This window comes from Nanorana parkeri, unplaced genomic scaffold (assembly GCF_000935625.1).
Source record: "Nanorana parkeri isolate BGI_ZX_2015 unplaced genomic scaffold, ASM93562v1 scaffold346, whole genome shotgun sequence".
NCBI lineage: Eukaryota > Metazoa > Chordata > Amphibia > Anura > Dicroglossidae > Nanorana > Nanorana parkeri.
The window spans coordinates 510,095-531,907 of NW_017306614.1; the positions used below are offsets into that span (position 1 = coordinate 510,095).

General features: G+C 41.9%; 1 protein-coding gene and 1 long non-coding RNA gene across 2 annotated transcripts; both read right to left on the minus strand.

Annotated features, from left to right (window-relative positions):
- Nucleotides 1–4,409: 4,409 nt before the first annotated feature.
- LOC108788724 lies at nucleotides 4,410–19,880 on the minus strand. Its single transcript, XR_001941355.1, has 3 exons — nucleotides 19,867–19,880; nucleotides 5,204–5,213; nucleotides 4,410–4,468 (listed from the first exon to the last, which is right to left on the minus strand). It is a non-coding gene; the product is annotated as an uncharacterized LOC108788724 (long non-coding RNA).
- On the minus strand, nucleotides 8,934–11,103 carry CHRM2 (cholinergic receptor muscarinic 2). Its single transcript, XM_018558561.1, has one exon. It carries the CDS (start codon nucleotides 11,052–11,054, stop codon nucleotides 9,636–9,638), a length of 1,419 nt encoding a protein of 472 aa, XP_018414063.1. The 5' UTR covers nucleotides 11,055–11,103; the 3' UTR covers nucleotides 8,934–9,635.
- Nucleotides 19,881–21,813: the final 1,933 nt, after the last annotated feature.

Below are 21,813 nucleotides of genomic sequence, written 5' to 3' on the forward strand. Positions count from 1 at the left end.
CTGGCAGCATACTGCGCCGCGCTGAATTCAGTCAGCTCCCATCGTTTTTGGAGATGCCAGCTCCTGTAAGCCGAACTACCACCCAAACGTCTTCTTCTTTCATCTTCTTCCTCTAGTCTCTTTGCACTAACGTTTCACCAAAAGTCAAATGCCTACATCTTTATTTCAAACATCTCTTGACATGAAAAAACACCTTTTACTGGAGAAAACGTTGTTTGAACTCCAGCCAGAATCTCTGAGCATTGACTTTAAAGAAGCTGGAACACTCAAAATTCTACTTGGCGGGTTTTTCTAATGTTTTAACACGAATCAGTTTGTTCCAAAAGCAGAACAGACCTCCTTTATCGTTTCTGGCAATGTTCTAGCTGTGAGAAGTTGAGGGTAGGGATGGGGTTCGGCTTTCCAGCTACCATGGGTTCGAGGACAATCCAACATTCGCAGTCCTGGTGCATTTGTGTGCAGACTTGCCCTTGTAAAAATGTGTTTTAAACCATAATGCACTGCACAGCCTTTGAAATATGGCCAGTAGGCTTAAAATGTTTAATAAGGAGTTGCTTGTGGTTAAACCAGCCCCCTCACTATAAAAGGGAGAGCATGGAGCAGCCATAGGTGTCAGTGATTTGGAAAATGAAAGGTCTTTTCTTCACATTTATTTAGAGGGTATATATATATATATATATATACATATATATATATATATATTTGAATATTGTTTTTGTTTGAATACTGTTTTTTTTTGCTCTGAGACATTCCTTTAAAAAGTGGGTCTTTGTTTTCGGGGTGGTATTTTGGGCTCTTTGTCTCTTTTCTGTTTTCTTTAAATGTTTATTTTATGTTGGTGGGGCATTTTTTAAATCTGGAGTGTGGAGCATTCACTTGTTAGTCAACATCTGTTCTTGGATTTGCCTTTTGTGCGCAGCACACTTCTGAATTGTTTTGAAAAAAAAAGGTGCAAAAACAGTGTGCACCTCAGCAATCTCACATTGAGGGGAATTTCTCAAAACTGGGGCAGATAGAATCTGGAGCAGCTGTCCATGGCAATCAATCAGCATCTAGCTTTTATATTCAAAGTTTAACTGAACAAACTAAAAAGAGAAGCTGATTGGTTACTATGAGCAAATGCTCCAGTTTTGGTAAATTTCCCCCATTATATCACTCACTGCACCCCCTATACCCATAGATAAAATAAATGTTAGGCATACACCAGTTAGGAGTAATATCCCTAGTAAGTATAGTTCAAAGGGACATTGCACCCGTCAAAACTTCAAAGAACTTCCTTATTTCAACACCTTTCACCAAAATGGTGAAATTGTACTAAAATCTCATTATCTTTGTCAAGAATTTGGGGTAAATGAAAGCTGTCACTTTTGCTCACCTATTTTTGACCTCCCTGCAGGTGAGAAGACATGCTTTTTGCGATTGGAAGCACTTGGTATCACAATGAAGAATTTTACTAATTGTTGTAAATCGAACACATTTTCTGGTCCTTCACTCTAATGGAGTAGAGGAAAAGATCAAAGTAATAGATGCATTGCTGTTACCACTGAGTGAGATCGCTGTGGGTACTGAAGTGACTCACGGATTCACATTCTCAAGGTATTATCTGCCAGTCAATGTCCACTCTAAAGCTAATGCTGGCAATATTTGTTGATTTGTTTTGTTGATCAAATTTTAACCATAACCATCTGCTACTGTTCCATTTATTTCCCAATTTTGGGCATTGGTGACAAGAAATTGGTGACAAAATCAGTGAAAGCCAAGCTGTGCCAGTCAAAATGGATTTAAATCGACTTACATGCTATATTCAGCATGTTTTCAGCTTCAACTGGGTGTCAGATTGCTGTATTTAGAAAAAAATGGTACCTGCATGAATCTATAACCAGCCTTTATGGCAGGGCGCACATTGGGAAGGCTTACAACAATACAAAACACAAAAAATCCCCCAGCTCACCTGCCAGCTAGCCTGCAACAAAACAAATTGCCCCGTCAACAGTATGCGTTAAAATCAGAGGTTTTAGTTGCACAAACTTTTGGCCAAAAATCTGTAGAAGCCACACTGCCGCGCCAAGGCACCTCTGCAAAGTGTGGTCCTAACTCTACATATCTTCTACATATTGGTCTGTCACATGACAATAAACAAAAATGTATCAGTACTCGTACTTGTAAGTACTCGGAGATAAGAGGCAAGATTTTGCCCCTGTACAAAGGCCTCATCTTAAATATGCAGTTCAGTTCACCAAAAAAAAATGTTGCGTACCTGGAAAGAGTGCATAGAAGGGAAATGAAATGAATAAGAAAGATGGAGAACCTCAGCTACGATGAAAGATTTTTACATTTATCAAAAACCTTTAGCGCTGTGACTACACTTCATATTTTTACGATGAAAGATTAACTGAACTGAATGTATTCTACCTTAAGAAGAGACCATCAAGCTGAGATATGGTCACCTGGTATCAATAGAAAACTTGGTGCAAAGTTGTTCACTTTAAGGCCATTGCAAAAGACAAGAATGCACTCCTTGCTATAGTTTAGTACTACAGTTTAACCTCTGCAGGCGAATAGAAAAGCCTGTCCTCTTCCAGCATGCTGAACCGATGTGTGAACGCAGTGGTCTCACTGCAGGGGTCCAACACACCCTCTGCTGAGCCAAAACTAGAGCTCTCCAATTAGCAGGAATCATGAGCTTCACTAATTGCAGAATTTTAGCTCCGAATTAGCATGGGGAAAGGGGGAAAGCGGGAGGGGGGGAGTGCGGGAAGGGGATGGGGCTCTCTGCAGAGAAGCAGTGGTCTTTCTGCAGACACAATCTTGAGAAGCAGAAAGTCTCTGCAGTGAGACTACTGCTTCCCTATTGAGACAAAGGGCCCTTCTCTGCAGCATTCTGGCAGGGAACAAACTTTTTTTCCCTCAGCCTAAAGAAAACCAACTGTAACTTTGCACCTTTTATTCTGATGTATCTGGAGTGGATTTAGCTGATTAAAACTGAATGCACAGTTAACAAAATGTAGAAATGCATAATTATTTATAAAACATGCAGCACACACTGAGTTGTCCATTATATTTATCGTTTCATCAAGTGCAAACACATTTCAACATTTCTTAATAATTGTCAGTAGTACATACATGAAAAAAAAGTTTCTGAAAGACAAATAGTCATATTGCTTTGAGATTTTACATTAATTTTACCTGTAGAATAATACAAGGAACCCCCAATCCCCCTGCTTGATAACACTTGTTACACTTATGCAATAAACCTTGGTCAGCTTGCCGGTGAGCGCTCTGAGAATAGCAACACTATTGCACATGGCAGCAACACTTCTGCTTGCTTAGCGACCACACCCTGATGGAGGAGGCAGTTATGAATACTGTTCCACAGTTGGACACTTCTCAGTATAGGGAAAACTGAAATTAGGCCCCTCCTCTGATTTGAATGGGCCTCGTCTTAATCCACTTCACCTCCATCCACAGTGTTAAAAGTCCAAGAACTGATTATACTCAGGATATGTGGTGGGAACATATTGTATACTAGATGAACCATTGCTTTTTAATACAAATTAAAGTAAAACAATCATGACGCAAATATGGGCGTTGCCATTCTTTATTTTTCCTTTATTTGTCTGGCTGGTATCCTGACATAATGACTTCAAAACGTTCTTTAGTGATCTAGAACAGGTATGTGGATCAGAAGAGTCAGAAATCTTAATCTGTGTACTTGTTTCAGGGCAGGAACCAGGAATGGACTAGGAACCTTTGTTTTAGAGCAAAGCAGAGCCAACTAGCTCTTTCATGGTACAGATTCCTGGGGGCTAAAGCAAGTGTACCATGTAAAGTCTTCCATGGTACCTCATTGATTGGTGGGCATAGTGAAAGGTGGGTGTTCCTAAAGGACATAATTTGTTGTAAAACACCTTGATACATCTTCCAGTATTGGCTTTCTTTGCAGCTCTTAGTACTCATTTACATGATTTTCCAGGGCCACAAAGAAGGCCAGTGCTGGAGGACACCCCTCTAAGAAAACAAACTTGTTCATGCCGTAGACTTACAATCTCACAATGTAGTCCAAATCATAGATTTTTAATTCAATATTATTAAAATAATTGTACAGGGGAGTCATTGACTGAGAAGCCATGGCCTTGGATAGGGAGACCTTGGCCTAGAGGCCAAGCAGAGCCAACTAGCTCTTTCATGGTAGGTATAGATTCCTGGGGCTGAAGCAAACGTACCATGTTAAGTCTGCCATGGTACCTCATTGATTGGTGGGCATGGTGAAAGGTGGGTGTTCCTAAAGGACATAGTTTATTGTAAAACACCTTTATACATCTTCTGGCATTGGCTTCTTTTGCAGCTTTTGGTACTCATTCACATCTGATTCTCCAGGGCCGCAAGAAGGCCTGTGCCGGATGACTCCCCTCTGCCAATCCAAACTTGTTCATGCCGGAGACTTACAATCTCACAATGTAGTCCAAATCTTAGATTTTTAATTCAATAATATTAAAATAATTGGACAGGGGAATCATTAACTGGGAAGCCTTGGACTTGGAACCTTTGGACTAGAGGCCAAGCAGAGCCAACTAGCTTTTTCATGGTAGGTACAGATTTCTGTAGGCTAAAGCAAGTGTACCATGCAAAGTCTGCCATGGTACCTCATTGATTGGTGGGTATGGTGAAAGTTAGATGTTCCTAAAGGACGTAGTTTAAGTTTATTTTAAAACACCTTTATATATCTCCCAGCATTGGCTTCCTTTGCGGCCCTGGCAAATTCTGTGGTTGAATACCAAGAGACGCAAAGGAAGCCAATAGAAGAAGGCCAGTGCTAGAAAACTCCCCTCTGCCAGTTACTGTGATTGCAGGTCTGAATGGGGAATAGGCAGCTATATAATGTGCATCTGTCACTGAGTGCAAGTCCCACTCTAATCGATGTCTAGATGGTGAAGTATCTCAACTCAGGGCCTCCTGCTTAACAAACCATATTAGTACTGGCCCAGGGGGCACATGCCCCCAATCAGAGACATAAAGTACTGAAGAAATAGGTTCAGTGTAACAGCCAGTTATCTAGCATTAAAAGAAGAGAAGAGATCAATAATGGTAGTCCATTCAACTTTCGCATGATAGATACACTGTTATTTACAGAGTACGTGCTTTAAACTCCATGTGTCTGTACTCTTGTGTATCTCTATTAGAAACATGGTTACTAACTGGTTACCATGATTTGTCTTCTTCTCTGCAGCTTTAGTGGACCAATAAAAAGGCCTTGTCGAACAGATGGTAGGTATATTCCAGGTACAAATGGATGGATGCTTGCAGTAGCTTGTGCAATCTAAGGGTTTCGGCATGTCTTCAGTCTTCCTACAGCCAAGGATGAGTGATTCCTGTTAAAAAGGAGCTATTTTTATAGTGTGTTCAGGATATTATTAGCTCACCTGTCCAATTATTTTAATATGGATTGAATTAAAAACCTACAATTTGGACTGCATTGTAAGATTGTAAGGCTCCTGCATGACTAAGTTTGACTGATACTATTAGTTAGGTTTCGACCCAATATACCCACATCAGCCAGACAATGTTTAGGCATGGTATCAGCTATGTAATTTTATTTGGCCAAGGCTAAATATCATCAGGTGGAAACATAAGCCCAGTGTAACTTATGAACTGACTGCAGGGTGATGAATTTCTCAATTACTATAAGTATATAAGGGCAAAGTAATAAACAAAAACATACATAGTACAGCTCTGCAATACATGCACATTTCCCCACTGAATATTTTTAAAAACACTGCAAGTAAAGGACTATTAGGCTGCCAGGAACCCCGTCAGCTTCTTACTTCTGCTGCACTAAAATTCCAAGCAGTATTGTTAGCCCCTTCTAGTTCTTTTGTGATGGACTACAGAATACCTTCCCCTCTCCTCATCTCAATAACAAAAGGGTGCTGTTGTCCGGCAGGAAGGAACACTAGTAGGACTGATAACCCGGGAAGGAACACTAGTAGGACTGATAACCCTGCATGCAATCTTAGTACAGAAGAGGCAGAATGCACAGGAGCTCATTGGATCAACAAGTATTTTTCCGAAATCGCAGTGTTTCTAAAGGTATAAAACACGGGGAAGTGTGTATTTACTGTGGAGTTTTACTAAACATTTTTTTTTTTAATACAGTAGATGTGCATTTTTGCATTAAATTTTAAATCCTCTACTGGAAATGAAAGCAAAAACGTAACTGAATGCAGGAGAAAACATTGGATATTGTTTAACACAAATTAATATCATTAATTCCCTCAATTGTGCTGATTGGGAAAACATAAAGGGTTTCACTTAGCAGCGCAGGCCTCTAACCCTAAATGTTTTGCTATACTTAGTAACCAATCACATTAAAGCTACAATTTTTTTGTAATAGCATATTTTAGATAACACAAGTAATCATTTAAAGGAGGGGGTACCAAAGGGGTAGCAATACATATAAACACTGCCAGAAATCTGGAAATGATGGCACCACCACAGGCCTGTGATCATGTGGCAATACACATGATGGAGACTTTATCAGGCAGAACAACACTTTTGTTTGAAATAACACTTGCTACATCAATGGTACACCTAGCTGGGCTATATTACTTGTAAATACAATGGTGGCTGTAGGCATTTGCTATTCTTTGCATATGTTACTGATAAAACACATTTTAGTTAGTAGACACTGGAGGCTTATTAAAATGGACCTGTGGCCCTTCATTATATAACAAGTAAAAAAGAGAAAGGTTGCCAGCACTTCCTCTGTTCTCCTTGTTTTCCCCTCTGAATGTGGGTGTTTTGGTACATAACCTCATTACTGTCATTCAAAAAAAACATAAAAAAAGAGTAAGAGGATTTTCTTGCACACAGCCTATACACACCTTTTTGTTTAACCTAAAAGCCCTAGGGGTTCATTTATAAATGGATCACCTGCCATATAGTTGAATGGATGCTGTTTGCATGACACTAGAGCTCTTAGATGGCACTGATGAGTATAGGAATTTCCTATACTTGTCAGCACCATCTAGGGCAGCGGTTCTCAACCTGTGGGTCGGGACCCCTTCGGGGGTCGAATGACGATTTGCCAGGGGTCGCCCGGGAGTCTCCTGCTATTAGATAGCGGCTCCCGGCCGCCTGGGAGAGAAACACTTTCTCCCGAGCAGAGTAAACCTTTTTTGCCTGACATTGGGGGCCGTAGGCTGCCGTAAGTCAGAAAAAAAAAACTACCCTAGGAATGCATAGCTAGATTCCTATTGGCTATTTCACTTCGCAATAGCCAATAGCAAACTAGCTATTGCACCCGCCCTCTGCTGCTGCCAATCAGCAGAGAGGGACCTGAAGTTCTCCATCAGGTCCCCACTACTGATTGACAGCAGCAGAGGGCGGGTGCAATAGCTAGTTTGCTATTGGCTATTGCAAAGTGAAATAGCCAATAGGAATCTAGCTATGCATTCCTAGGGTGTTTTTGTTTTGTTTTTTTATTCTGACGGCGTACGCCAGTGGTTCTGAACCTGTGGGTCGCTGTGTGATTTCTGCTGTGCTAGGTGAGAGTCCTCCTCAGCCCTCACCTAGAGCAGCAGTGTCAGTTCTCCCGCCAGATGTCGCTGCAGCAGCCGCGTCATTCCTAAATTTTACCGTTGGGGGTCACCACAACTTGGCAAATCTACCAAGGGGTCCCATCCCTAGACAGGTTGAGAACCACTGATCTAGGGGAACTAGTGCCAAGGAACGTCATCTGCCCAGTTATACACTAGGCAGAAAGTTCAAAGTACAATTTAAAATGAAAGTTCAGTTCAGTACAGATCTGTCTTTAGAGGGTGAGCATAATCATTTTGACAAAATTTCACTGCAAAATGTAAGATATTGCTGTCAGCAAAATAGTTTAGAGCTGTTTTTCGGCACAATAATTAGTTCAGGATAGTTGAAGGGAGTTTCTCTGGCGCAATTTAAGCCCATTGCACCCTTAAAAACCAACTTAATTTCACCTTTCCATATTTTTTGCTGAAAATTCCAGGGCATGAAAATTTAATTTCTTTCATTACTAGTCTTTACCCCCCAGGCATAGCGGAAATGGTGCAAATGTGCATCTGGGCCTGAAAGCCTGTTTGGGATTAAGGTGCCACACAAGTGGGGCCCGTCCATGTCACTCATGTGCTTGTGGATGCTTCTGATTATCCCTGGAAGACGTCCTTCAGTAATTCTGTGTGGTGATGTCAGCACACTATGCCCAAAATCACATCAGCTCCCAAATGAATGAAGCCAATGTACACTCTAGGCAATGCTTCTTGGTTATATCACTTGTTTTTAGTATATCGTAGTCTATTTTATAGCCCACAAAATGGCTTCTCCATTGTATAAGCAGGCATCGTGTAGATGTCTGCACTTTCACTTCCCTCAGAAGGGATAATGCACTTCTTTCCTGAATATTTTTCCTTCCAATCAAGGCTTGAGCAGAAAGTTAAAAGGTAAACAACACTTACCTGGTGATAAGATGCAATAGGTCAAGTAATACAATCATGGCAAAGAGGTGTATCTGTATCTATAAAGCAAAATAATGCACTGCTTTACCCTTTCACGTATTTTCCTATGCTTGGCTGGACAGCAGCTGCCCAGCAATCTTTCTAGTTTCCTTAATTGAAACAATTTTTGCCAGCTTAGAACTTGCCATGTAGAGCTACATGTGTAATATAACATAACAAAAATAACCAGTTGTTGGTAATTTCATTAAGTATGGATGAAGACAGGGTACAGTATATCACACTTGAAAGTATCAACATAGTACCAACTTTCAAAGATGAATGGACACTACACCTTCTGCATGCTAGCTGTCACCAAATTTCATCTCCCAAGATGCTCAGAATACTAGACTAAATCTGATGAAAAAATGAAGTTCTGCCACAGCTAAAGAGCTGAAGTCTGCCTTTCTGTGCCATTGTACAAAAAAACACTTATATATATGTATTATTTGCTTGGCTAGTTATTTTCAAGGAAGCTCTAATATAACCCTTCTTATCACAAGGGCTACAATTGAATTATATTTTGATACAGTCACTAGAAACACGGAGGCACAGAAGAGCCATCATTTAACATTAGGATAAAGGTGAAAATTGTGAAAAAATTGAGGTTTGTCAGTATTCCCGATGTCTCGGACGAACATATCACAAAAAAAGTCATAAGGTGAGTGGATTTTTTTTTTGTCTATCGCTGAAAACAAAAGCCTTATAAAGTAATTTTTCATTTGTTCCATCTAATAAGTTGATATTCTGAACTTTGAGTCAATAGAATATGTGTCCTGTAGACATCGAAACACGTAAAAATATGTATGGTCATTTTACAGACATTGAAAATAAGTGGACCTTAAAAAGCCCTTTGAAGTTTTTGTTTTTGTCTATCTTTTTTTTATTTATTTTTTTAGGTCGAAGAGCAGCGGGCAAGTCTGTCTACATATATCTTACTCTATCCAAGAGAGCTTTCAATTCCTTGTTTATATATTTTATAGTTATAAGTGCAGAGGGTGGAAAGGTTCCACAGGTCTGTGTCAGAATAAGGTTCCTAGATTGCACATTCCATAATCGATTGTAAAGTGCTATGGCGTAGTATTTTATTGGCAGTTCTGCCCCATGTCTTGTCTTCTTTTACCTTGCCGAACCTATATTTTTGTACTGACACATTAGTAGGTGCTTGAAAGTCTTCTTAAAAGTAGTATTGCAGAGTGCGTAGCAAGCAGGATTGATCGTACTGTTGATATAGCAAAGCCAATAGCCAATTGTCCACACCGTGTTAGGTATACAGACATCACAAAAAGTGTTGATTAGAACCATTACATTGTAAGGTGTCCAGGTTATAATGAAAGCTAGGAGTATAGCCAAGATAGTCCTTGTCACTTTCTTTTCCCTAGATGGTGGAATTTTCTTTTTGGGTGGTTGCTTTGTCATCTTTACTATTTTTCGGGCCACAACTTTTTGCTTGTCTTCTCCGTTCCGACCATTGGATCCTGGGACGATTTCCACCGTGGTACCACTTGTAGATCCACAGTCACCTTTTTCTGATTTTGTAACTATTCGTATACAGGTCATCTTGGAGTTTTCAACTTTTGGAAGGGGTTGAGATCCTGAAGCTTGAGGAATATCTTTGGAAGGCCCATCTTCTTTTGCATTTGAACCTACTACGCTTACAGAAGTGGAGTCGTTGGAGATCTCTTTTTCCTCTCCTTCCGCCGGGACACAATTTTCTGTTACAGAATTTCTAGAGGCTTTTCCATTCTGGATTTTGCTGTTATTCAGGCCATCTTCCATGGCTGAAAGATTGTTATTGTTTGGTTTCACTATTTTCCCTTGAACATTGCTGGGCGAAATGGGATCTTGATTGGTGGTCGGTTCCTTTTTGTCCTTTTTTATCCTACTCTTGCTGGCCCGGGATATCTGCCAGTACAATATAGTCATAATGATCACTGGCAAATAAAATGCTGCAATGGCGGTGCCAAATGTAACTGCGGCATTTGAGAAGAACTGGATATAACACTCTCCATCTGGGACAGTTCTTCCACCGACAATGAATTGCCAGAAGAGTATAGCAGGGGCCCAAAGGATAAAGGACAGCACCCAAGCTGCAGCAATCATCATCCCAGCCATTTTGGTGGTTCGCCTCACTGGATATGTTAACGGTTTTGTGACGCAGAAGTACCTGTCAAAGCTGATGATGAGGAGGTTCATCACTGAGGCATTGCTGACAACATAGTCCAGAGCCAACCAGAGATCACAAACCACTGGCCCTATTGGCCAGTAACCTATCACAGTGTACAAAGTGTAGAGGTTCATGGAAAAGACCCCGATAATTAAATCAGCACATGCTAAGCTGAACAGGAAGTAGTTGTTGATTGTCTGGAGGTGGCGATTGACCTTTATAGAGACCATGACCAGGATGTTTCCAATAACGGTTACCAGGCTCAGTGAACCAGCCACAATGACAATGAATACCACCTCCACTGTTTTGTAAGGGCTCCCCATCATGGTCTTGTTGGCTGCGGACACGTTGGCAAAGCTGGTGTTATTCATGGTTGCGCCTTAGGTCAACCTGTAGATGTTTATATCCTAGATAACATTTACACCTATGAAAAAGAACAGAGAAAACATTATACACAGAATATGAACTGAAAGCACATAGGTGACATGAAGAACAGTAATATATCATGAGTGAGGTTTTAAAACATAGAGATAATACCGGCAACAAATTAATATAGTGGGAAAGAATTAGAACCTCTGTTTAGTTTTTATTGATGTCCAAATGCCCACTGGATAAATGCGACTACGTTTCTGACCATTTGACAGGTGTCATACACATCAGAAAGTGATGGTACAATTTCTGAATGAAGACCCAGACATCAATAAAAAAAAAGTTTTTGTTATTAGACTTTAAAATATAATCAAATCTACAATTTGTATGACAGAGAAAGTAGGTTTGAAATGCTGACAGTTCACTTCGTTTCACACCATTCATTATTGAAAGCGGTCTTAGGACCTTTATAGGAGTTTTCAGATTTGAATGACAACTGACATTTTGGTGTACCTTGCATCAAGGATAAACTATTGGGTTGGCATAGGGGGGTGTTTGTAACTCTGATTAGCTCTGTGCCCCAGTTCTATAAAACAAGCTTATAAGTTCCTGTCTAATCAACTACCAGGTCCAGGTAACTTACACCCTGTTCTGTCTGCAAAAGATATCAGACTGGTTGAACAGTAGATACTGGACCAGGCAACAGATTTTGGAAGTTGTCCAGGCCAGTACTTTTCAGCATTGGATTGAGTGCTGAAGGCATAAAACTGGGTCCAATAGATGTGCTGCATGTTTTCAGTCTTTTAAAACTATGCCTCAAAGTCCAAACATTTCCAGGACCTACTCAACTTATTCTTCAATCTCCCTTATGAAGATATTTGGATAGTTGTAGGCAGCACTTTTGGCTAGACCAGTGCCACCAAGCTTAAGATCTGTCTGTCAGGACCAGTGAGATAAAAAAAGGAAAAGTAATACACCCAGAGATTGAGGCTGAAGGCCCTAGGCAAGATAACTGCTTTGACCCCCATCCCTTTAAGTGAAATTAACAAGGTTTGGACGTTCATGGGCCTTAGGCTCCTGTCTAGGTTGTCTTGTACATTTTTCATTCACATTTGCATTCTCCTACTCCACCAATCTCCATTTGCTTTTTTTTTCCAGAAGTGGTCCTTGCCCGTGTGACTGTCACAAGACTCTGCATGAACAGAAATGCTCAGGTTAGCAGCACCATTCCACAATGAGGTATGCTTCTTAATGGAAGACATGTGTTAATGGGCCATTGTGCATTTTTCAGCATATGCTCAGACTAAATTGTCCAGGTTTGTGACAGTTTTACTTTAAAGCTGAACTCAGGTAAACAGAAAATGCCTATATAATATATATAATAGGAGTTGTTTTACCGGTCAAAAGAATTTGTATTTCTCTCCATCGAGTCCTGAAATATACTGTATGGAGAGTACAAGGTTCTGCTGAAATGTACTGTATGGAGAGTACAAGGTTCTGCTGAAATGTACTATATGGAGAGTACAAGGCTCTGCTGAAATGTACTGTATGGAGAGTACAAGGCTCTGCTGAAATGCACTGTATGGAGAGTACACGGCTCTGCTGAAATGTACTGGATGGAGAGTACAAGGCTCTGCTGAAATGTACTGGATGGAGAGTACAAGCCTCTGCTGAAATGTACTGGATGGAGAGTACAAGGCTCTGCTGAAATGCACTGTATGGAGAGTACACGGCTCTGCTGAAATGTACTGGATGGAGAGGACAAGGCTCTGCTGAAATGCACTGTATGGAGAGTACACGGCTCTGCTGAAATGTACTGGATGGAGAGGACAAGGCTCTGCTGAAATGCACTGTATGGAGAGTACACGGCTCTGCTGAAATGTACTGGATGGAGAGGACAAGGCTCTGCTGAAATGCACTGTATGGAGAGTACACGGCTCTGCTGAAATGTACTGGATGGAGAGGACAAGGCTCTGCTGAAATGCACTGTATGGAGAGTACACGGCTCTGCTGAAATGTACTGGATGGAGAGGACAAGGCTCTGCTGAAATGCACTGTATGGAGAGTACACGGCTCTGCTGAAATGTACTGGATGGAGAGGACAAGGCTCTGCTGAAATGCACTGTATGGAGAGTACACGGCTCTGCTGAAATGTACTGGATGGAGAGGACAAGGCTCTGCTGAAATGCACTGTATGGAGAGTACACGGCTCTGCTGAAATGTACTGGATGGAGAGGACAAGGCTCTGCTGAAATGCACTGTATGGAGAGTACACGGCTCTGCTGAAATGTACTGGATGGAGAGGACAAGGCTCTGCTGAAATGCACTGTATGGAGAGTACACGGCTCTGCTGAAATGTACTGGATGGAGAGGACAAGGCTCTGCTGAAATGCACTGTATGGAGAGTACACGGCTCTGCTGAAATGTACTGGATGGAGAGGACAAGGCTCTGCTGAAATGCACTGTATGGAGAGTACACGGCTCTGCTGAAATGTACTGGATGGAGAGGACAAGGCTCTGCTGAAATGCACTGTATGGAGAGTACACGGCTCTGCTGAAATGTACTGGATGGAGAGGACAAGGCTCTGCTGAAATGCACTGTATGGAGAGTACACGGCTCTGCTGAAATGTACTGGATGGAGAGGACAAGGCTCTGCTGAAATGCACTGTATGGAGAGTACACGGCTCTGCTGAAATGTACTGGATGGAGAGGACAAGGCTCTGCTGAAATGCACTGTATGGAGAGTACACGGCTCTGCTGAAATGTACTGGATGGAGAGGACAAGGCTCTGCTGAAATGCACTGTATGGAGAGTACACGGCTCTGCTGAAATGTACTGGATGGAGAGGACAAGGCTCTGCTGAAATGCACTGTATGGAGAGTACACGGCTCTGCTGAAATGTACTGGATGGAGAGGACAAGGCTCTGCTGAAATGCACTGTATGGAGAGTACACGGCTCTGCTGAAATGTACTGGATGGAGAGGACAAGGCTCTGCTGAAATGCACTGTATGGAGAGTACACGGCTCTGCTGAAATGTACTGGATGGAGAGGACAAGGCTCTGCTGAAATGCACTGTATGGAGAGTACACGGCTCTGCTGAAATGTACTGGATGGAGAGGACAAGGCTCTGCTGAAATGCACTGTATGGAGAGTACACGGCTCTGCTGAAATGTACTGGATGGAGAGTACAAGGCTCTGCTGAAATGTACTGGATGGAGAGTACAAGGTTCTGCTTTTCTCTCTTGCAGTTTTACTTCCACTTACAGGTCTCCTCTCATCCTGTGACTGGACAGTAAAAGAAGAACCTATAGACTTACAGCTTCCTGACACTCTTCCATCTCCTCCAATCAGTTTGCTTCTTGCACTGCAACACACCTGATTGGTTTGCTGCTTCTCCCTCCCCTTCTCTAAGCTCTTCAGTACAGGAGGCATAGGAGGCTGAAGTTAAGGTACTTACACTGCTTGCATTTAAAACAAACATTAAATGATGTATTAACGAATACAAAGCTGCATTCATTTTTGTCGTTTATATCTGCCTGGAGTTAAAAGAAACCCCAAGTTTGTAAATTCTTCAGGATTTCTTCCAGTGAAAATGACTACTAAAATGTAGTACATGCAGCAACAGACCATATCACAGTTGGTTGGCACTCTACTTCCACTTTGAAGGTGGCAAAGGTTGCGGCACCACATTAATTTTATTGAAGGGAAGTGGCATGAGTTGGCTCATCGCAGGGGTCTTGCTGTTGACTAGAGCCATGTAGCCGGGTGAGCTTTATTCATCTTAACTACACAACACAGTGGTAAGTGTTGGCAGCTACTGGTGTGAACAGACTTCAAAAGACAGAAAAAAAAACTGACTCCACTAATACACTTGCAATTTGACGACATGGCCAATTTCTCTCCTTACTTTGTACTCTCTGGAGGGAACTTGAAAAATTACTTTTTGAAAATGATTGTGAAAACCAAATAAATACATAAATAAATAAACTAATTTTTCCAACTTACATACAAGAGCCAAGTTCAGCAATCTGTTTGCCGTTTAGATTCACATTTACTTGGGAAGAAGTTACCAAATTCTTCATGCTTTTGTAGCCAGCAGTGAACGGCCAATATTTGACACCCAGTGCGGTTAATTTTTGAACTCCCCCCTTCTATATGGCAAAGTTTATTTAGTTAATTATGGTGAAACTAAACCAATAAAAATAGGAAAATAAAAAGAAAAAAGTTTATAACCGTAAGTTAAAAAACAAACAAACATTTAAAGGTTTAAAGTTTATGTAAAGGCAAAACTTTTTGTTTTGTTTTGGATAGAGTAAGAAAAGGTTAGATCCTATGTTATATTTTTTATGGCTGTCTATGTGTACCTTCTTTAGTTATAGTGGTTACTATTGTCACTGAGATACTGTAGAAAGCAATTCTATATTCTAAATCAGTGATGGCGAACGTTTTTGAACCCGAGTGCCCAAACTGCGACGCAAAATCAATTTATTTATCTCAAGTGCCAGCGCTGAAAGTAAGTATAGTATTGTATTGCAGTTTGGGCGCTGGGCTTTCAAAAAAACATTCAACATTACTGCCTTAGGCAAAATAGGGAAACACACATATTCAAACATTTATACACTCAATAAAACACACAAGCTGCTGATGCAGTGCCTTGTTCACTTCTCGGATCCCCGCTGCATACAGGTGGGGGAGAGCAGCAGGGATCCAGAGAAGCCCCACGTCAGGAGGACAGGATACCGCGATCTACCCCTAATTTATTATATTGCTGGTTCGGCAATATATTAAATAGAATCTGGGCACCTGCCAGGTTTAAAGATGGCCGCCGCGATTCGCAGCAGCCATCTTTTAAAATTTAACATGACTTTACAGTGACCTGCACCTGGAGTGTGCGGGTCACTGTATTCGGGACCTAGGCTTGCGTGCCACCAGAGGGGCCTCTGCGTGCCCTCTGTGGCACGCGTGCCATAGGTTCGCCACTGCTGTTCTAAATTATAGACTTGTTACCAGAACAAAATGTGAGGGAGAATCATCAAATGGTGACAAATGTTCAGCGGTGACAGCTAAGCTTGGAATTTGTCTCACTTTTTGGAGAACTCCTCTTATTACGTGTACCGTCTCTAGGACAGAGAGTGAAAGGGAATCTACAGAGGGACATGGACAGCAAAAAATAACGCAATAGGGGTTTTAACCCTCCAAATCCAAACTAAAAAAGGTATGACTGTACATATATTTTAACAGTGGGGAAACATGGGGATAATAGTTGAGTGGTTTAATAGTGACAGGCATCGATTTGATAATATGTAAGCCAAAAATTAAAAAATAAATAAATCCTGCCACTTCATGGGGGAGAGCAGTTGACTTATACTGTATGCTAATTTCGGGCAATGGTCAATTTTTACATTACACAGGCAACAAATGGGCAATCATTGCAACATGTGTAACGCCTGAATGGACTGAAGTAGTGTGGATCGCAGCTGCGGAGGCTTCTCAGGTATGGAACCCTGGTTTCACTCTCTCAGTTTTAACAGAGAGTTAGGGTTCCTCGCATCACAGCCTCAGGTTAAATAATAAGGTAACGGAAAAGGTTCAACTACGCAAACTAGGGTTGAGGAGAGGTGGTAAATGATAATCGGGCAGTATGACTGCAGGAGTCCACAGATATGTGCATCTGAAGCAAGTATAAATCCCCCTTAGCAGCTTAAGCCTATGCAGGCGATACTTAAACAGTCCAGAATGACAAGAGGGTGCAACAGCACTCAGTACTTGCGGTTTTGTGAAAAAGCTGGCTCAATGGGAGAAGCAGGGGTTCCTCGGAGGGGTCCGGATCCGGTCAATGTTGGAGGGCACGATTTGGAGGCAAGTGGAGGGTCCCAGGAGACAGCAGGCGTTTCTGCTCAATTCAGGAACGCCATGCTGTCTCACCTGGCCGTTTAAATAGGCCTCCGTTTACTAGGAGGAGCCGAGCAAGCTCTCGGCGCACTTCCGCGTTCCACGGTGGAACGCACGCGGTCCCGAAACCCGGAAGTGAGGAGCGTGCGCTCCACCCTGGAACGCAATCGGCCCAGCGAATGAGCGGCTGGCTGCCGCTTCCTCCTCCCCTGCCCGCAGGTGACGGCGGCGGCCGTTACAACATGTGGGCAACAAACAGGCAATTGTGACAACATGAGGGGAACAAGTGTGACAATATATGGGTGACAAAATAAGTAATTGTTACAATAGACACATTGACTTGGCAATCTCTGCCTCCTGGGTGTAACGCCATTACAAAATCTTGTCATGATGAAGGTATATGACCTATTTTTTACACCCATCCTACAACACTGAAAAGCCTTTCCTGAAGTCGTATGAGCCTCATGTTATCAAGTCTGTTAGACCCATAATACTTTATTGGTTTTCTGGTAGAGGTGAGTAAAAAGCAGAGAGAATTAGTAGTTATCTGTCGATGGACCTGGCCAGTGTCTTCCCACACTGAGTAGAGCTCCTTCATCCATCACCTAAACCCTCAAAAGACTTCAGTAGGGTTTACAAATTGAGCAGCATGATCATAAACTTGATGGATGATTAAGTAGTCCACCCAAAGCCAATCCAATCAAATATATTCGGGAGAAACCACATCTCCTTTGACAAGGTCTGCCTCCTTGGGACTGTAAAACTATGCCTTATGGGAGATATATGAATCCCCCTTTCTACCTTTGTTATGACACTGAACAGATTTCCCCTGAGCTGTAGAAGTCTTGCAATATATAGTATTTTAGACATATGACACTTCTTAGCAACCCCCTAGGGGTGAGCAACAAGCAGAGGTAAATTGTCAAACAGGTCATCCAATCGTGAAGCTGACCTGATTTTATATAACACCTTCACTAAAGATTGCTCCATCATCTGCCACTCAATCCCCCATAAGGCTGCCATAAAGACAGAAAGAGGAAGTATCATCCATACTTGATGGATGAGTGTGTGGTACTCAACACGTTGATTACAAACATGCATGCTGATCTACTCCACAGTTTTCTCATCCAATGTATCTTCTCCACAATGACCCTCTCCACAATTCTGGAGCTTCCTAACTACAGCAGAATTAAGACAAGTTGTCTGGAGGTGCATGTGCAGTGTTCCATCAAATGCATTTACTGTAGAGCCAGCATTTTTGGCTCATATGGAAAGACACAGGGCCAGTTGGATTATCCTAATCTGCTGGAATTGTGTAAGGGGTTGCAGCAAAAGTAAATAAAGGCTGCAGAGGTTCATAGTGCAGAGAATCAGATTCGTTGGGGGGTTGCTTCCCAGATAATGTCATCTTGCCAAGAAAGGTTTTTGTTTTGCCCCGTTAAAATACTCAGAGCACCCACAGCATGTTGGGGCTGCAAGCAGAGCTGTCCATTTTGCAGCTGTTCCCTGCAATATCTCACCAAAATGTACCCATTTTGCTTAAGCCATGCTCTTGTAGCAAAAACAGCACCCCTGCCACCACACACGCATTTATCCCCACATTTTATCTACTGCTTTATACAGCTCTGACTCTGCTGGGACTGCAGACATCTTCGACAGGGAGGTTTATACAGGTAAATATGCATAAAATAGGTTAAATGCACTAAAAAACCTTATGGGAAGATTTTTGTTGAAATGGATGGGCAGTTGGCAGAGTCTCTGTACTGAGCTTTGAATGAGCTTTAAAGACCTATTCAGGCTTGGGTCCCCCTTGGAGCACACCCACTTTATAAAAAATCTATATGCATGCTTGTTTCCAGATGTCTTTCTAACAGCAGATCCTTAATGGTGCCATGTGGTGGTGCTCTCTGGACTTACAATGGAGTGCTGCAAAGTACATAGCAATGGAAGTGGATTAAATTATGCTGAGCCTCATTTAACCAGGAAGAGGTGTAGTGGATAATCTACGGGGAACAGCACTGGCAATTTGTTTAGTGTTAGTCGGAGCTGTTTTTTATTTTTTAGGATCTGTGGGAGATCCTATCATTTATATCTTGCCCAAGTTAGAACTGGGCTTTAAACTAAGCCCTCACTGACTTCTGTAGCTGCAGGCATCGTGGAACAATTCATCATCAAAGTTTACAGCAGAAGAATTAAAGGCACCACTTGGAGGGGAACATAGGGAACTGAGCTGCTAAATCACTCATGGGAAGGAGAAGAAGCGGAAGATAAGCTGCTGAGCTATTGTTGGGAAGGGGAGGAAAAGGGGGCTGAGCCGCTGATTGATGGTTGGTTTGATGACGTCAGTGCTTCTGCTGTGAACTTTAAATATGAATTTGTGTAGCTGTGGGATTTTTAATAAACGAGGTTTCTAGCGACATATGGAGTGCGGACGGATGTTTTATTGTTTTGATGGCAGCTAACGGAGTGGGGACGAGCTCCAGCCGGTAAGCACCTGAATTTCCCCAGCTTGTGTGCTGTGGAGGAGCAGTGCAATCTTTTAAGTGTTTTGGATCCTTGCAGAGGCAGCTGCAGGAAGGCCAGTTCTTGTTGATGTAGGCACACCCAGGGCCGGATTTACTCCCCCTGCCGCCCCAAGGCCAACACACCCCCAGAACTACATCTCCCAAGAGCACTTTACCTACACACAGTGTGGGCCTGGTAAAGAAATATATGTATACATGTGAAAGGGCAGGGACAGACAGAATTCTGTAACCAGCAGGCAAGGTTGACCAGGCTGGTTAGGATTTCTGATCAGCAGAGGCACTGTGTTTTCAGCCCAAAATAAGAAGTTAGGAGCCCCCTGGATTTCTGGTAGATCAACAGCTATATTCTGTTCTTGTAATATTTTTTTAAAATTAGGGAATAGTTAAAACCACACTAAGTTTGTTAATTCATTCATTAATTTTTGCACCTGAGTTTGAGATTTCCTTTACCTCCTGTCCTATAGTCACAACTTGAAGTGAGATAGGGGGTGATTTACTAACCTAAACACACGCACCTGGGGCGTGATTTTCACACAGCAAAAATTATTTATCAACCAAAAAGTCTCTAAAAGCATATTTCCACTAATGCCATACATGGAAAAATCATGCACATGATGCATATATAATGCTGCTTCACAGTTTAGACAAAAATGGTTAGCTCATGCATTTACATTCCTGCATTCATCAACACAACATTCCTGCATTCATCAACACAGCAATAGGACAATGTTAGTAAAGGGTAATAGTCCAAAACATACTACAGAAAAAGAGTACAGGCAGATGCTTTATTACACCAAACGCAGATGACACAGCAGTGTAAAAGTGCCCAGCAGCAGGACAATTTTAATGAGCAAGGCTAGGCCTAAATTTACTAAAGTCAAAGCACACAGACTTGGATTGTACTAAAAGAATTGCAATACTGCAGAAGATACAGCAGTGTAAAATCATCCAGCAGAAGGACAGTTTTAATCAGGGATAATAGGCCTAACTGGTATATGGCTAACTTTTATTTTATCTATGATGGGGGTGGTGCACTGAATGTCAGTGATATAATGTAAGGTGGTTTAAATGGACACTGTTCTTCCATTTAGTTGCATTTAGCAGCGTGCAGCTCAAAGAACATCTGGTTAGTAACCATGCTACAGTCTGAGCACCCCAAGTTTAAAAAAATACCCTATCGACATAAAATAAAAATAAACAAAATACATGAAAACCACAAAAAAAGGTAGTTTAAGCTACAATAAATGCATCAACATAAAATATCAAACAATATACCATAAAAATAAATAAAACTGCACAGTACCCTCCCCCCTTTCCCCAAAAAAACAAAAACAAACAAAGGCCTATTTTCTTTAAGGGTAAGCCTTGCAGCCAAAATAATATGTACTAAAATCTTATAAAATAGAGACAAAAAAGCACCCAATAAATAATAAAAAAACAGCAAAGGGCTCAATTGCCCAAAGAGCCAGCAATCAGAATTAAAGTACAGTTCCCTAACTGACCCTAATCTCTCCTTATCCAAAAGTCCTTCTTTGCTTGTTGGCCATAGTTCATAGCCCATGCAGTATATTATGGTTTAAAAAAAATTCTCCTTGGCGAATCTCCTCATAAATTGACCAGAACAAGCAAATCTCAAACCTGCAGTATTTACTCTGAATCCATACCTCATCCCTAGTCGTGGCCAGACTACCCAGCCAAACTCCTGGCAGTTTTGTCAGCTGAATGCTCACGCTAGAGGCAGAAAAAAAAGAAGAAAAACAATACAACACAGACACTTCCACAATAAGATCCATGCTAATGAGGTTCCATGGGCAGCGCGTTTCGTTCACCGCGGCCCTCTGGCACCCTTCAAATCACCTTTACACAAACTCATCTCCTCTCAGAATAATTACATGAGCAGCCGAGGCAGCAATAATGATGAAACTGTCTCCATTGCCCGCAAACCGCGGATTCCTCCGGCAGATATGATTATACCGAACAGGAGTTTAGCACGTCGGAGGGGTTTAAAGGGCCTGCAAACAGATGGTTGTGTCAGTCTTCTGTACACAGCTATTTTTTTCTCTCTTTTATTCATGGCTGATGAGAATGACTTAAAGGGAAATTGCTAAAAAAAAGTCCTTCAGGTTGTTTTCTCAGAAGCTCAGACCTCCTTCATCCCAGCAGTGACTGACAGAGTTGCTCGGCTCATCCTGCTGACCTTTCCCAGCAGTGACTAAGCAGTTCAGTTCACTCGGCTCCCCATTCCAGCAGGGGCTCAACAGCTCACCTCACCCTGCTTCCCCCTCCCAATATTGACTCAGCTCCCTCTGCTCCCCCCTTCCTGCAGTCATTTGGCATCCTTC